Here is an 18,047-nt window from a genome sequence, read left to right on the forward strand (position 1 = left end):
AACATCATAGTGCACATGTCAGCTGCTGCAGAACAGCATAATACACACCTCAGCTGCTGCAGAACAGCATAATACACACCTCAGCTGCTGCAGAACATCATAATACATACTAACTGGATTCTAGGAGTTGCTTGGGAAACCTTTGTTCGATTTCTTTTCTGCGTGAGATGATACACGGAACACAAATCACAATACGGATGAAAAAGTTATTCACTCAGATGTGTGAATAAAGTCTTATTGCGGAGCCAATAGAGGTTCTGCAGCAGCTGTGTGTGTAATATAAGGACTTTCGCATCCCTGCTATAAATTATATGATTTTTCCAACGTTTTAGAGAACTTTATATGAATAAATATTAGTTCTGATCACTACAATAGTATCAGGATGCCGAGTGATACTTTGTTACATTGTTGCTTCTGTTGTTTACTTTCATGTTGCTTCTTTATTCCTATTATTTGCAGCAGACGGCAGCGCTAGGACTGTGCAGGTACCAGCGCCTGATATCATGTATCTCAGGGCTCTGAGTCAGGGATATGACATGGCTGTGATGACAGCCCAGGGGTGGACACATGGAGGTGTTACCATAACAGCAGGGTGTAGCAGAGGCGGACACACAGATATTGCACTTGGGAACTGGAGTGACTCTGGAAAGTACAGAACTGGCAGCAGGGGCCCTGGAGAACACAGGGGCCACACATTGGGTGCATTGTAATTTTTGGATTGCATTTGATATCTGCTTCTTGCCATGAGTGATCAGGGGCTGCTGGAGGCTGGATAATATATAAAGATCTAATAAACCAGGGACCCTAGGAGCCAATACTGGGGTGGAATCAGCTCCACAGAGAGGGACAGACACCCAAGGGCGACATCAAGACTCCGCCGCCGCACTGTCTTGGACTGTTCCTTATTCCTCCATTTATTATCGTGTACCTTTTTTTAGCATTATTTGGACCAGTTATCAGAAACTTCTCCGGGATTCGGGAATATTCATGGAACTAATCCTAGAATCAAAGGCTTTGGATGCTTTTCGATACTTTGTATCTTTTGGAACATTAACAATGAAACGCTTTGCTTTCTGCTCCCTCCTACTGGCATTGAGCCTACATTATGGGTTCGGAGGTCGGCAGGAGGTTACGCTGGAAACCCTTCCAAGTAACGCAGACGATATTACCTGTACGGGGGTAAGTGATGCCGTGCTATGGTATGATCATTAGAATATGTGAGACTGTGTTCACACGATGCAAAAAACACCTAGTCTTGCTGCGTTTTTCCAAAAATGTTGCTGTTCTACCAAAACGCTGCACAATGTGTGAACGCAGCCTAAGACCATGATCACACGATGCAATAAAATCATCACATATTGACAGCGGTTTTGGAAAACGGTGGCACAAATGCAGCGCAATTGCATCGTGTGAACATGACCATAAAGATTTGCTGCACACGTTCCAGTAAATTTGCCAATAAGGCACATAATTAAAGGGCAATTGCAAATCAAATCAGTAATCAATAATGACTTTTATTGGTTTAATATCTGTATCTGGGAAAGCTGGGTGACAGCCAATATGACCGCCATAACGAGATATGTATGGAGAGATACGACCTATGCTCTAGGAGTCTGGGAAAGCTGGGTGACAGCCAATAAAACCACCACATCTAGATAGTTATGGAGAGATACGACCTATGCTCTAGGAGTCTGGGAAAGCTGGGTGACAGTCAATATGACCGCCACATCGAGAGAGACATGACCTACACTTTAGGAGTCTGGGAAAGCTGGGTGACAGCCAATATGACCGCCACATCGAGAGAGACATGACCTACACTCTAGGAGTCTGGGAAAGCTGGGTGACAGCCAATATGACCGCCACATCGAGAGAGACATGACCTACGCTCCAGGAGTCTGGGAAAGCTGGGTGACAGTCAATATGACCGCCACATCGAGAGAGACATGACCTACACTTTAGGAGTCTGGGAAAGCTGGGTGACAGCCAATATGACCGCGACATCGAGAGAGACATGACCTACACTCTAGGAGTCTGGGAAAGCTGGGTGACAGCCAATATGACCGCGACATCGAGAGAGACATGACCTACACTCTAGGAGTCTGGGAAAGCTGGGTGACAGCCAATATGACCGCCACATCGAGAGAGACATGACCTACGCTCCAGGAGTCTGGGAAAGCTGGGTGACAGTCAATATGACCGCCACATCGAGAGAGACATGACCTACACTTTAGGAGTCTGGGAAAGCTGGGTGACAGCCAATATGACCGCGACATCGAGAGAGACATGACCTACACTCTAGGAGTCTGGGAAAGCTGGGTGACAGCCAATATGACCGCCACATCGAGAGAGACATGACCTACGCTCCAGGAGTCTGGGAAAGCTGGGTGACAGCCAATATGACCGCCACATCGAGAGAGACATGACCTACACTTTAGGAGTCTGGGAAAGCTGGGTGACAGCCAATATGACCGCCACATCGAGAGAGACATGACCTACACTTTAGGAGTCTGGGAAAGCTGGGTGACAGCCAATATGACCACGACATCGAGAGAGACATGACCTACACTTTAGGAGTCTGGGAAAGCTGGGTGACAGCCAATATGACCGCCACATCGAGAGAGACATGACCTACGCTCCAGGAGTCTGGGAAAGCTGGGTGACAGCCAATATGACCGCCACATCGAGAGAGACATGACCTACGCTCCAGGAGTCTGGGAAAGCTGGGTGACAGCTATAATATTATTGGTCATCACCCAGCTTTCCCGGAATCGGATGCAGTGTGACAGAATTTCTGCATTGTAACCATTACACGTAGAACATCTGGGTGTGATAAGGATCTGGAAATACTGGAATTATCGGGGTTAAATCTCAGTTTTGGAGATTCTGATAAAAAAGACACAATGGTGCGGCACGTCTGCATTCCGAAGGAATTAGTAAGACATTCTCTAAGTTCATGTGGGACTGGTTATTTGCATATATTTTTTCGGGAGAAAATGTCAGTCTGAGTTCTGTATCCTGTGTAATATGTAAAACAGGGCCGCGGTGGACAACTTCTCATTCTCCGATTGTTGTGAACTGTAACTCCCATCATCCCTGAACAGTAAAGGGGACAATACACTTCAGAGAACTGTCAGTCAAATGCTTGTCCAGGTGACTGCTATTCCCCCGACGCTCATGCACTGCAAGTGTGCATGACTTTACATGGGCAGACCCCTATACTGCAGAGACAAAGGATTAGGCAGATTGAAATTCAACATGCCTGATCTTTTTTTACCCTGACATCATTTGTTAATGGGGATTTTCAGCATTCCCTGATATATATTGAATGGTCTACTAGGGTTACATGTGATGATTCAAAAATATGTGTAACCTATTGAAAAGAAGGCTGCGATTGTATCTTTATTTAGGATCCCCTTGTAGGTTTGGGGTTCTGCACTGAGGCCCAGCGCCTATTATCCTATATGTAAAGAGATGGAGTCTGATAATAGCGAATCGCACCCGGTAATTAACACTCTCTATAATCACAACAGGAAAAATTTTGCATTTTTCATCACACGGAAAAAGTGACAGTGTGACACCAAAAAGTGACACCTCGCTCCACCGCGCCCGGCAGCTCCAGACATCTCCCTTGTAAGAAAAGTGAAAGGTGAATCAGGGCCGTCATTATGGAAATACTGGCACTGCCATGAGGCATCCGAGCTGATGTGATAAGGGCACTGTCACTATGGAGGAACTAATGTTACTGTTATGGGACATTCTTGATTATTATCAATAGCTACTGTTATTGGAGCATTATTACTATTGTTATGGGGGCCCTATGACTATTACTATAGGGTACTATTATTATGGAGTAGTATTACTATTATTATGGGGGTACTATGACTATTATTATGGAGTAGTATAACTATTATTATGGGGGCACTATGACTATTATGGAGTAGTATTACTATTATTATGGGGGCTCTATGACTATTATTATGATTATTATGGAGTAGTATTACTATTATTATGGGGGTACTATGACTATTATTATGGAGTAGTATAACTATTATTATGGGGGCACTATGACTATTATGGAGTAGTATTACTATTATTATGGGGGCTCTATGACTATTATTATGATTATTATGGAGTAGTATAACTATTATTATGGGGGCACTATGACTATTATTATGGAGTGGTATTACTATTATTATGGGGGTACTATGACTATTATTATGGAGTAGTATAACTATTATTATGGGGGCACTATGACTATTATGGAGTAGTATTACTATTATTAATTGGGGCACTATAACTATTATTATGGAGTAGTATTACTATTATTATGGGAGCGCTATGACTATTATTATGGAGTAGTATTACTATTATGAGGGCACTATGACTATTATTATGGAGTAGTATTACTATTATTATGGCGACACTATGACTATTATTACGGAGTAGTATTACTATTATTATGGGGGCACTATGACTATTATGGAGTGGTATTACTATTATTATGGGGGCACTATGACTATTATGGAATAGTATTACTATTATTATGGGGGCACTATGACTATTATTATGGAGTAGTATTACTATTATTATGGGGGCACTATGACTATTATTATGATTATTATGGAGTAGTATTACTATTATTATGGGGGTACTATGACTATTATTATGGAGTAGTATAACTATTATTATGGGGGCACTATGACTATTATGGAGTAGTATTACTATTATTATGGGGGCTCTATGACTATTATTATGATTATTATGGAGTAGTATAACTATTATTATGGGGGCACTATGACTATTATTATGGAGTGGTATTACTATTATTATGGGGGTACTATGACTATTATTATGGAGTAGTATAACTATTATTATGGGGGCACTATGACTATTATGGAGTAGTATTACTATTATTAATTGGGGCACTATAACTATTATTATGGAGTAGTATTACTATTATTATGGGAGCACTATGACTATTATTATGGAGTAGTATTACTATTATGAGGGCACTATGACTATTATTATGGAGTAGTATTACTATTATTATGGCGACACTATGACTATTATTACGGAGTAGTATTACTATTATTATGGGGGCACTATGACTATTATGGAGTGGTATTACTATTATTATGGGGGCACTATGACTATTATGGAATAGTATTACTATTATTATGGGGGCACTATGACTATTATTATGGAGTAGTATTACTATTATTATGGGGGCACTATGACTATTATTACGGAGTAGTATTGCTATTATTATGGGGGCACTATGACTATTATTATGGAGTAGTATTACTGTTATTATGGGGGCACTATGACTAATATTACAGAGTAGTATTACTATTATTATGGGGGCACTATGACTATTATTATGGGGGCACTATGACTATTTTTATGGGGGCACTATGACTATTATTGTGGAGTAGTATTACTATTACTATGAGGGCACTATGACTATTATTGTGGAGTAGTATTACTATTACTATGAGGGCACTATGACTATTATTATGGGGGCACTATGACTATTATTATGGAGTAGTATTACTATTACTACGAGGGCACTATGATTATTATTATGGGGGTACTATAACTATTTTTATGGGATAGAAAGAAAAGGGGTTTGGTATCAACTTATCCAGTTGAAAAAAGATTGCTCTCAGTGGGAAAAAACAAGACAATCCTGTAGTTATGATATCTATTAATGGCTAACAAAAATAAAATAAATGATGTTACAAGGCAAGCTTTCGAGACAACTTAGGTCTCTTCCTCAGGCATATTATGGCAAGGTATATGAAGAAACACAAATATATGCACACAAAGAAAGAAAAGAAAAGAGAGAAATCAGATCCATGGCATAATAAATTGTTGACATTTAAATAAACAAACTGAGCTCAGAGAGGGAATCCTTAATTGGAGTAGATTAGTGGTGTGAAAGTTTTATGGTCCCAATATCCATGTAAAATCAGATCCCTGGTGCCTTCACTGTCCCTGGAGCAGATTCCTCAGATTTTGTAGTGAGACATAAATCCTTCTGAAATATTTATTTCTGTGGGGAGGGTGTCAAAGACCCTAATTAGTTTGCATTCCCAAACTCATCTGTGTTTTTGTGATTTAAAGTTGCCTTTTAAAATGACAACTTTCATATTGTTGATGTTCTGTCCTGGACCACAATATTTGGCCACCAGTACATGGGATTTTTTTTTATCTGTAATCGTGTGGCGATGAGACCTCATCCTTGCTCTCAATTTCTGTCCTGTTTCTCCCACATAGAGACCCCCAATAGGACATATAGTGCACAGAATTATATTGGAAGAGGAACATGTGAATGTCCCGGGAATCTTATAATCCTGCTGTGTGTTGGGAATCTGTATCCTGTCTTTGGTCTCTACATGGGTGCAAGTTTTGCAGCTCTTCAGTTTGCAAGGAAAAGTTCCTCTTGGTGTATCTGAGGGCATTGAACTTCGGATCATGATGTTTCTTAGATTTGGAGGTTGCCTGTAGCACAGCAAGGGAGGGTCTTTGCCACACGATTACAGATAAAAAAAAACCCTTGTACCGGTGGCCAAACATTTCTGTGGTCCAGGACACAACATCAACAATATGAAAGTTGTCATATTAAAAGGCAACTTTAAATCACAAAAACACAGACGAGTTTGGGAATGCAAATTGATTAGGGTCTTTGACACCCTCCACACAAGAATAAATCTGTCAGGAGGATTTATGTCTCACTACAAAATATGAGGAATCTGCTCCAGAGACAGTGAGGGCACCAGGGCTCTGATCTTACATGGATATTGGGACCATAAAACTTTCACACCACTAATCTAATCCAATTAAGGATTCCCTCTCTGAGCTCAGTTCGTTTGTTTATGTAAATGTCAACAATTTATTATGCCATGGATCTGCTTTCTCTCTTTTTTTTTCTTTCTTTGTGTGCATATATTTGTGTTTCTTCATATACTTTGCCATAATATGCCTGAGGAAGAGACCTAAGTTGTCTCGAAAGCTTGCCTTGTAGCATCATTCATTTTATTTTTGTTAGCCATTAAAAGGTATCATAACTACAAGATTTTCTTGTTTTTCCCACTAAGAGCAATCTATTATTATGGGGGTACTATGACTATTATTATGGGGACTCTATTACTATTATTATGGAATAGTATTATTATTATTATGAGGGAACTACGACTATTATTATGGATTAGTATTACTATTATTATGGGGGTACTATGATTATTATTAAGGGGGCACTATTACTATTATTATGGAGTAGTATTACTATTATTATGGGGGCACTATTACTATTATTATGGAGTAGTATTACTATTATTATGGGGGCACTATTACTATTATTATGGAGTAGTATTACTATTATTATGGGGGTACTATGATTATTATTAAGCGGGCACTATTACTATTATTATGGAGTAGTATTACTATTATTATGGGGGCACTATTACTATTATTATGGAGTAGTATTACTATTATTATGGGGGTACTATGATTATTATTAAGGGGGCACTATTACTATTATTATGGAGTAGTATTACTATTATTATGGGGGCACTATTACTATTATTATGGAGTAGTATTACTATTATTATGGGGGCACTATTACTAATATTATGGAGTAGTATTACTATTATTATGGGGGCACTATTACTATTATTATAGAGTAGTATTACTATTATTATGAGGGAACTACGACTATTATTATGGATTAGTATTACTATTATTATGGGGGTACTATGATTATTATTAAGGGGGCACTATTACTATTATTATGGAGTAGTATTACTATTATTATGGGGGCACTATTACAATTATTATGGAGTAGTATTACTATTATTATGGGGGCACTATTACTATTATTATGGAGTAGTATTACTATTATTATGGGGGTACTATTACTATTATTATGGAGTAGTATTACTATTATTATGGGGGCACTATTACAATTATTATGGAGTAGTATTACTATTATTATGGGGGTACTATTACTATTATTATGGAGTAGTATTACTATTATTATGGGGGCACTATTACTATTATTATGGAGTAGTATTACTATTATTATGGGGGCACTATTACTATTATTATAGAGTAGTATTACTATTATTATGAGGGAACTACGACTATTATTATGGATTAGTATTACTATTATTATGGGGGTACTATGATTATTATTAAGGGGGCACTATTACTATTATTATGGAGTAGTATTACTATTATTATGGGGGCACTATTACTATTATTATGGAGTAGTATTACTATTATTATGGGGGTACTATGATTATTATTAAGGGGGCACTATTACTATTATTATGGAGTAGTATTACTATTATTATGGGGGCACTATTACTATTATTATGGAGTAGTATTACTATTATTATGGGGGCACTATTACTAATATTATGGAGTAGTATTACTATTATTATGGGGGCACTATTACTATTATTATGGAGTAGTATCACTATTATTATGGGGGCACTATTACTATTATTATGGAGTAGTATTACTGTTATTATGGGGGCACTATTACTATTATTATGGAGTAGTATTACTATTATTATGGGGGCATTATTACTATTATTATGGAGTAGTATTACTATTATTATGGGGGCACTATTACTATTATTATGGAGTAGTATTACTGTTATTATGGGGGCACTATTACTATTATTATGGAGTAGTATTACTATTATTATGGGGGCACTATGACTATTATTATGGAGTAGTATAACTATTATTATGGGGGCACTATTACTATTATTATGGAGTAGTATTACTATTATTATGGGGGCACTATGACTATTATTATGGAGTAGTATAACTATTATTATGGGGGCACTATTACTATTATTATGGGGGCACTATTACTATTATTATGGAGTAGTATTACTATTATTATGGGGGTACTATGATTATTATTAAGGGGGCACTATTACTATTATTATGGAGTAGTATTACTATTATTATGGGGGCACTATTACTATTATTATGGAGTAGTATTACTGTTATTATGGGGGCACTATTACTATTATTATGGAGTAGTATTACTATTATTATGGGGGCACTATTACTATTATTATGGAGTAGTATTACTATTATTATGGGGGCACTATTACTATTATTATGGAGTAGTATTACTGTTATTATGGGGGCACTATTACTATTATTATGGAGTAGTATTACTATTATTATGGGGGCACTATTACTAATATTATGGAGTAGTATTACTATTATTATGGGGGCACTATTACTATTATTATGGAGTAGTATTACTATTATTATGGAGTAGTATTACTATTATTATGGGGGCACTATTACTATTATTATGGAGTAGTATTACTATTATTATGGGGGCACTATTACTAATATTATGGAGTAGTATTACTATTATTATGGAGTAGTATTACTATTATTATGGGGGCACTATTACTAATATTATGGAGTAGTATTACTATTATTATGGGGGCACTATTACTATTATTATGGAGTAGTATAACTATTATTATGGGGGCACTATGACTATTATTATGGGGGCACTATTACTATTATTATGGAGTAGTATTACTATTATTATGGGGGCACTATTACTATTATTATTACTATAACTATTGCTATGACTGTGACTATTTTATGGGTGGCCCTGTGGCTATTATAATTGGGGCACCAGTTATCAGTATGGGGGTCCTGTGACGCAGGAAGGCATATTTTCAGGAGTCACACTGGGAGGTTGTAGCCTCACTGGTTGGAGACCCCCTAATAGCCCCAAGTCTGCACATAACATGCAGCTGATGCCCCGATATTAGGATAACTAATGGGCGCACTTGGTATTATGAATATCAGACTGAGCGTCCATCCCGCAGTCTTTAGACCATATGTTGTGTGGGTTTTAGGTGACTCACGAGCCGGTTGTCACTGTTACCACATACGGTATGTTTTGGTTATATAACCTTATTGGACCTGATTACTTTGTCAGCGTCAGATGTGATCCGCTTATCTGCTTTATTGTAGGATTTTTTTTAACAGCGCTTTCTATTATGGGACAGTGTGATTCAGTACTGTTGCCTAAAATATTGACGTAGAGTGCGACCAAATAACTGTGCCAAACAGTACCCAGATATCCTACAGTGCACCCTATAAAGACCATACTGTGCCCAGATATCCTACAGTGCACCCTATAAAGACCATACTGTACCCAGATATCCTACAGTGCACCCTATAAAGACCATACTGTACCCCGATATCCTACAGTGCACCCTATAAAGACCATACTGTACCCCGATATCCTACAGTGCACCCTATAAAGACCATACTGTACCCCGATATCCTACAGTGCACCCTATAAAGACCATACTGTACCCCGATATCCTACAGTGCACCCTATAAAGACCATACTGTACCTCGATATCCTACAGTGCACCACATAAAGACCATACTGTACCCCAATATCCTACAGCGCACCCTATAAAGACCATACTGTACCCCGATATCCTACAGTGCACCTTATAAAGACCATACTGTACCCCGATATCCTATAGTGCACCTTTAAAGACCATACTGTACCCCGATATCCTATAGTGCACCCTATAAAGACCATACTGTACCCCGATATCCTACAGTGCACCCTATAAAGACCATACTGTACCCCGATATCCTACAGTACACCCTATAAAGACCATACTGTACCCAGATATCCTACAGTGCACCCTATAAAGACCATACTGTACCCCTATATCCTACAGTGCACCCTATAAAGACCATACTGTACCCCGATATCCTACAGTGCACCCTATAAAGACCATACTGTACCCCGATATCCTACAGTGCACCCTATAAAGACCATACTGTACCCCGATATCCTACAGCGCACCATATAAAGACCATACTGTACCTCAATATCCTACAGCGCACCCTATAAAGACCATACTGTACCCCGATATCCTACAGTGCACCTTATAAAGACCGTACTGTACCCCGATATCCTACAGTGCACCCTATAAAGACCATACTGTACCCCGATATCCTACAGTACAACCTATAAAGACCATACTGTACCCAGATATCCTACAGTGCACCCTATAAAGACCATACTGTACACCAATATCCTACAGTGCACCCTATAAAGACCATACTGTACCCCGATATTCTACAGTGCACCCTATAAAGACCATATTGTACCCAGATATCCTACAGTGCACCCTATAAAGACCATACTGTACCCCGATATCCTACAGTGCACCCTATAAAGACCATACTGTACCCCGATATCCTACAGTGCACCCTATAGAGACCATACTGTACCCCGATATCCTACAGTGCACCCTATAAAGACCATACTGCACCCCGATATCCTACAGTGCACCCTATAAAGACCATACTGTACCCCGATATCCTAAAGTGCACCCTATAAAGACCATACTGTACCCCGATATCCTACAGTGCACCCTATAAAGACCATACTGTACCCCGATATCCTACAGTGCACCCTATAGAGACCATACTGTACCCCGATATCCTACAGTGCACCATATAAAGACCATACTGTACCCCAATATCCTACATTGCACCATATAAAGACCGTACTGTACCCCAATATCCTACAGTGCACCCTATAAAGACCATACTGTACTCCGATATCCTAAAGTGCACCCTATAAAGACCATACTGTACCCCGATATCCTACAGTGCACCCTATAAAGACCATACTGTACCCCGATATCCTACAGTGCACCCTATAGAGACCATACTGTACCCCGATATCCTACAGTGCACCATATAAAGACCATACTGTACCCCAATATCCTACATTGCACCATATAAGGACCGTACTGTACACCAATATCCTACAGTGCACCCTATAAAGACCATACTGTACTCCGATATCCTACAGTGCACCATATAAAGACCATACTGTACCCAAATATCCTACAGTGCACCCTATAAAGACCATACTGTACCCCAATATCCTAAAGTGCACCCTATAAAGACCATACTGTACCCCGATATCCTACAGTGCACCCTATAGAGACCATACTGTACCCCGATATCCTACAGTGCACCCTATAAAGACCATACTGTACCCCGATATCCTAAAGTGCTCCCTATAAAGACCATACTGTACCCCGATATCCTACAGTGCACCGTATAAAGACCATACTGTACCCCGATATCCTACAGTGCACCCTAGAGACCATACTGTACCCCGATATCCTACAGTGCACCCTATAAAGACCATACTGTACCCAGATATCCTACAGTGCACCCTATAAAGACCATACTGTACCCCGATATCTTACAGTGCACCCTATAGAGACCATACTGTACCCCGATATCCTACAGTGCACCATATAGAGACCATACTGTACCCCGATATCCTACAGTGCACCATATAAAGACCATACTGTACCCCAATATCCTACAGTGCTCCCTATAAAGACCATACTGTACCCCAATATCCTACAGTGCACCCTATAAAGACCATACTGTACTCCAATATCCTAAAGTGCATCCTATAAAGACCATACTGTACCCCGATATCCTACAGTGCACCCTATAAAGACCATACTGCACCCCGATATCCTACAGTGCACCCTATAAATACCATACTGTACCCTGATATCCTACAGTGCACCCAATAAAGGCCATACTGTACCCCGTTATCATATAGTGCATCCTATAAAGACCATACTGTACCCCGATATCATACAGTGCACCCTATAAAGAGTAATATAAGCGCAATGTAATAGTACTACCATACTGTGCCAAAATATTCAACCTACATTGCACCCAATAAACAGTACTATACAATGCCCAATAAGCAGTGCCATATAGTGCCCAATTATCAGTAGCATACTCCCTAGTTACGATATCTCACAGTGCATCAATACTACAGAGTCGTTCTTGTCTTCTTTCTTCAGGAGCGCACGGCTCCGCTTCCCCCCAACAATGGACAGTTCAGACTGGCAGCATGGCTGCACTTCTGGTCCGAATTTTGGGTCTCCTATGCTGTTAGCAGAAACAGTTTTGCTTTTGCAGCATTGGAGGAGTGCAGGGGCGCCGAGGCTGGCCAGATCCAGTGATCTGGACATCCTCAGAGCAGCGCTTACAAACGCTAAAACAAAGAGCCTGTAAGCACTGCGCGTTTTGCCTGGGATACCGGCCAGCGCCGACAAACTGTTAAGGTTTTGCAATAGCAAAGTTGCTCGTTTTTACAAGCATTTTGCAAATTTACCCATTTAACAAGATGAGACAACCCCTTTAAAAATACTGTATGTAGTGCCGAAAATATACCAGTGCTCCATAGTGCTCAAACTAGAGGGTCGAAAGGCAAACTATAATGAAATCAGTACTTGGGGGATAAAGCGTTCAATACTGGACTGGTGGAAGAGGCTCAGTGAGGGCTAAAGGCCCTGTACCTGGCTCTGGCTGCCCCCTCTAGACCTCCACCTCCACAACAGGCAGCTGTTAGTGCATGAAAAGTTTTACCATGGGGGCCAAAGAGTTCCTTAGTAGGTTTATAGCTTTCACCTTGAGTATATGGCGACCTTTGACATGTAATTGTTTTTGGCGTAGGATTGCAGTTCGTGAACAGGATTAACCGCTGGTATAATAGGAGGCGCTTGTTTGCACATTATTAACCGATGACGGCTATCTCGATGTAACCATTCATTGTCAGGCTTAGTAATCGCCCTTTTTGCATCTTTAGTTGTTTTTTTTTAAATAATTTAATAGGGTCTAATGTCCCCAAATAATCTGCAGTGGGTGTATAAGGTGTGTGTGTATCATTCCCTGCGGTGGAGTAGGCAAAACTGGGGCAGAGGCTGCAGTCACCACCGGCGAGTAAAGGGGTCCAAAGACTTTTCTGCTACAATAGTAGTGCTGTACACGGTCCCAGTAGTTATTTGTCGGGTGGCGTTGTGTTGGATCGTGCCCTATGTAGTACAAAAACCATACCACATGGTGCCTAGTTATAAGTGCCATATAGTAGCGCCATACAGCGGCCAAATAAAACATTAATACAGTTTCCTAAATAATATTGCCATATTGTACTGTCAACAACGTCATAAACTGTAATAATAATATACCGGCCAGTGCTTTAATAGCAGCTACACCCGATGCATAAGTAAAAAAAAAAACGTACATTGAAAAATTAATACCGACATGCAGTGACCATATAACAGCCCCAAACATAAAGTAATGATTGATGTGCCAGCATTGTCTCATTATATGTCCCTATTCAGACATAGGTCTTGTTTACAGTCAGAACACGTACCCATTGTATCTGCGGGTTTTTTTTTTTTTGCAGACTGAGAGTCCACAGAAGAAAATACGGAGGCATATATCCGTTTTGATCCAACTCAATGATCAAAATTGCCCCATATATCTTTATAGGTCCCCGAAAGTCACGTACAGCACAGGATGGGTTCAGTAAATAAAACAAATCAATCTGTGATATATGTGGGGACAAGTTCACATGTTCTCATGTCATTATCTCCTGACAACATATACGGCTGGGAAGTACCGCCCATATATACCACGCAGTACCATCATAAATAGATAATAGATCAAGGACGCATCTATTGGCCAGCAAATACTTATCTACAGTATATGAGAGCACCACGCAGACAAGCGACGGCTGTGAATAACCCGATATCAGGATCATAAATACATGCTGTACATTGAGGTAAAGGGCCGTGCTCTGTCCAAGTCCATATTTCAAATCTAAATCCGTCCATAAACATTAGACCCAACGCTGACATTTTAATGCCCATCTATCTATATATCTAAAAGTCACTAATGCTCTGCTGACTCCATAACTGCAGAGTCCACACCTCCTCTGATATAACATCAGCACAAACACTGCGCCCCCACCGGGAGCTTCATGGACGAGCAGCTGCATGCAGCCGTACATCACCAAGCACAATGCTGAGCGTCGGATGGAGTGATGTAAAGCCACTTGCAATGGACTTTGGAGGAGACGTGTTCTGTGCAGTGATGGATCACACTTCTCTATCCGGCATCTGATAGATGAACATGAGTCTGCACAGACTGCACATGAGTCAACAGTGTGATGCAGCAGCAAAAAAGGCAAACACAGTTCTGGGATATATTAAGAGAAGCATTAGTCTAGATCACGTGAAATAATTATCCCCCTCTATTCCTCCTTGGTCAGACCTCATCTGGAATACTGTGTCCAGTTCTGGGCATCAAAAGACATCCAAAAACGAGAGCAAGTTCAGAGAAGAGCAACCAGGATGGTGACCGGTCTGCAAACTATGTCCTACGAGGAACGGTTAAAGGATCTGGGAATGTTTAGCTTGCAAAAAAAGAAAACTAAGAGGAGACTTAATAGCCGTCTACAAATATCTGAAGGGATGTCACAGTGTAGAGCAGGGATGTCAAACTCAAATACACAGAGGGCCAAAATTAAAAGCTTGGAGAAAGTCGAGAGCCAAACTCCATACAGTATAATGGCCCCACATAGTGCTCCATATAGTAGTATAATGGCCCCACATTGTGCTCCATGCAGTATAATGGGCCCCCCATAGTGCTCCATATAATATAATGGCCCCACATAGTGCTTCATACAGTATAATGGCCCCACATAGTCCTCCATTCAGAATAATGGCCCCACATAGTCCTCCATACAGTATAATGACCCCACATACTCCTCCATACGGAATAATGGCCCCACACACTCCTCCATACAGAATAATGGCCCCACATAGTCCTCCATACAGTATAATGACCCCACATACTCCTCCATACGGAATAATGGCCCCACACACTCCTCCATACGGAATAATGGCCCCACATACTCCTCCATACGGAATAATGGCCCCACACACTCCTCCATACGGAATAATGGCCCCACATACTCCTCCATATAGAATAATGGCCCCATCTGGCATTGCAGGCCAAACATACTCACCCTGTGGGCCAGATTTGGCCCACGGGCCAGATTTTGACATGTGTGGTGTAGAGGGATCAGCCTTATTCTCATTTGCACATGGAAGCACAAGAAGCAATGGATGAAACTGAAAGGGAAAAGATACATATTAGATATTAGACACTTTTTGACAGTGAGGGTGATCAATGAGTGGAACAGGCGGCCACGAGAGGTGGTGAGTTCTCCTTCAATGGAGGTCTTCAAAGGCTGGACAGACATCTGTCTGAGATGGTTTAGTGGATCTTGCATTAAGCAGGGGGTTGGACACGAAGACCCTGGAGGTCCCCTCCAACTCTAACATTCTATGATTCTATGATGGATGAGTCAGAGTTTGGTGATTCCAGGAGAACGTTACCCGCCTGACTGCATTGTGCCCCCTGTACAGTTTGGTGGCGGGGGGATAATGCTATGGGATTGGCCGCTTCGTTCTATTGAAGGGAAATCTTAATGCTTTAGCACAAAACATTGTGGACAATTGTAGCTTCCAGCTTTGTGGGAAATGTTTGGGAAGGCCCTTTGTTACACGCACGCCGCTAGGTTCAAATAGGGGCGAGACAGGTTACATGAATTCTTTGGAATCCTAGGGGAAACATTACTCAGGGCGACCATAGACCATGTGCTGCAGCTTCTCTCAGGCACACAGGGGTATTGACCCTGAGGAACAGACACGTAGGTTGTTTCACTTGCTGACCAGACACACTTGACAAGAGTCCTCATAAACGGTAGAACAGTGGCATTTAAAAAGAAGCCACACAGCCAGTGCAAGTTAAGTCTAATCATTAACAGGCTCCAGTGACAAACAGTACAGTTTCCTTAGCAGCACAGCAGTTCACAGTCTTCTCAGTAGTACAGGACAGCACAGTTCTAATGCAAAGGCACATTAATGAACACAGCATTCTTTACAGTACAGTGAGATGGAGGAGGGGGGAGGGTTTGCTGAGGGAGATGATCCCTGTGACACCATTTCTTCCAGTCCTTATCTTTCTGCCTGACAATACTCTGCACTGCTAGTGTGGCGCCCCTGAGGGTTCGGTCGCCACAGGGGTACTGCATCTCTTTAATGAGGTGTGGTATCTCTCCTTCGAGGTAAGGATGGTGTATCTGTCAGGACCCCACCTCTACATCCAACACTACACCTCTCCCACCTGAGGGGGGGCTTATATGCACCAGGGTGCTGCCCCAACCGGGATAAGTGGAGATGGGGGAACCAAAGTAAGGGGGAACCTAGTAGTGGGTGAGGGTGGAGGACACACTTAGAGGTTACACGTACAAAATTCATATTTAATAGATAGCCATCTTAGGCTTATGGTCTTTGATTGTGATCTTCATCACTGAACGTGGCTTTCTGTGTGAACCTGCAGTTGATGGGGACACGGTCCTCGTACTCTGGCCTTGAGTCAAGGAGCGGGCAAGAGTTAACGGCTGTCTCTACCCGGTCAAGGTCCCTACCCAAGAAGGCCTGGAGGGGAGCAGAGGAGACAAGCTCCGCAGGCAAAAGGATCCCAGGGGGATGCAGACGGAGCGGTATACGCCACCTGTCCTCGCTATTCTGGCCTAGTCAGAGGGATTCCTGTTGCAAAAGGGGTACCGGCCCCTGATATCTGACTCTGTCACTTTAAGTCTTAGTCGGAGAAGCCCGGAGGCTCAGTGGATCCCACCGGGTAGCGGAGTGGAGTTGCCACCCGTACCCCTTGTTCTGTGCATAGTCCAGGGGGAGACCCGGCCTTAGTACACGCACCACATACGGACAGGAGAGGACCTAGTGGGAAAGTCTAGGAACATTCTGGTGCGGGGTCCTGACCAAAGCACCTGAACTACCCGGAGGTTGTCGGACCCCCTGTCCTGGTGGCCGCAGCGCGCCGTGAGGAGCAGGGAGAAGCCTTGCAGCTATGCATTCTACCGTGAGTAAAGCTTGAAAGACTACCCCTATGGCCTCCGGTTTCTTATTGCAACGCGGCACTGCGCAGCACCGCACGACACCGCACCGCATCTCCCACTACAATTCCCATCCTCCTGTTCTCTCTGCCCTGAGGCCCTGCTCCGCCTGTGGGGAGTAGTACCATCTGCTGCTGCCACTACA

At 41.6% G+C, this 18,047-nt stretch overlaps 1 protein-coding gene across 1 annotated transcript in view; it reads left to right on the forward strand.

Annotated features, from left to right (window-relative positions):
* Positions 1–590: 590 nt before the first annotated feature.
* The window catches only part of IL17RC (interleukin 17 receptor C), a 53,569-nt gene continuing 36,112 nt past the window's right edge, over positions 591–18,047 (forward strand). The window contains exon 1 of the mRNA XM_073644820.1: positions 591–1,179. Coding sequence (XP_073500921.1) covers positions 988–1,179 — 192 coding nt within the window. The 5' untranslated portion in view covers positions 591–987. The remainder of the gene's footprint in view (positions 1,180–18,047) is intronic.

Source organism: Phyllobates terribilis, unplaced genomic scaffold (genome assembly GCF_046119375.1).
Source record: "Phyllobates terribilis strain yellow unplaced genomic scaffold, ASM4611937v1 Scaffold_8__6_contigs__length_399053987, whole genome shotgun sequence".
NCBI classification, from domain to species: Eukaryota; Metazoa; Chordata; class Amphibia; order Anura; family Dendrobatidae; genus Phyllobates; species Phyllobates terribilis.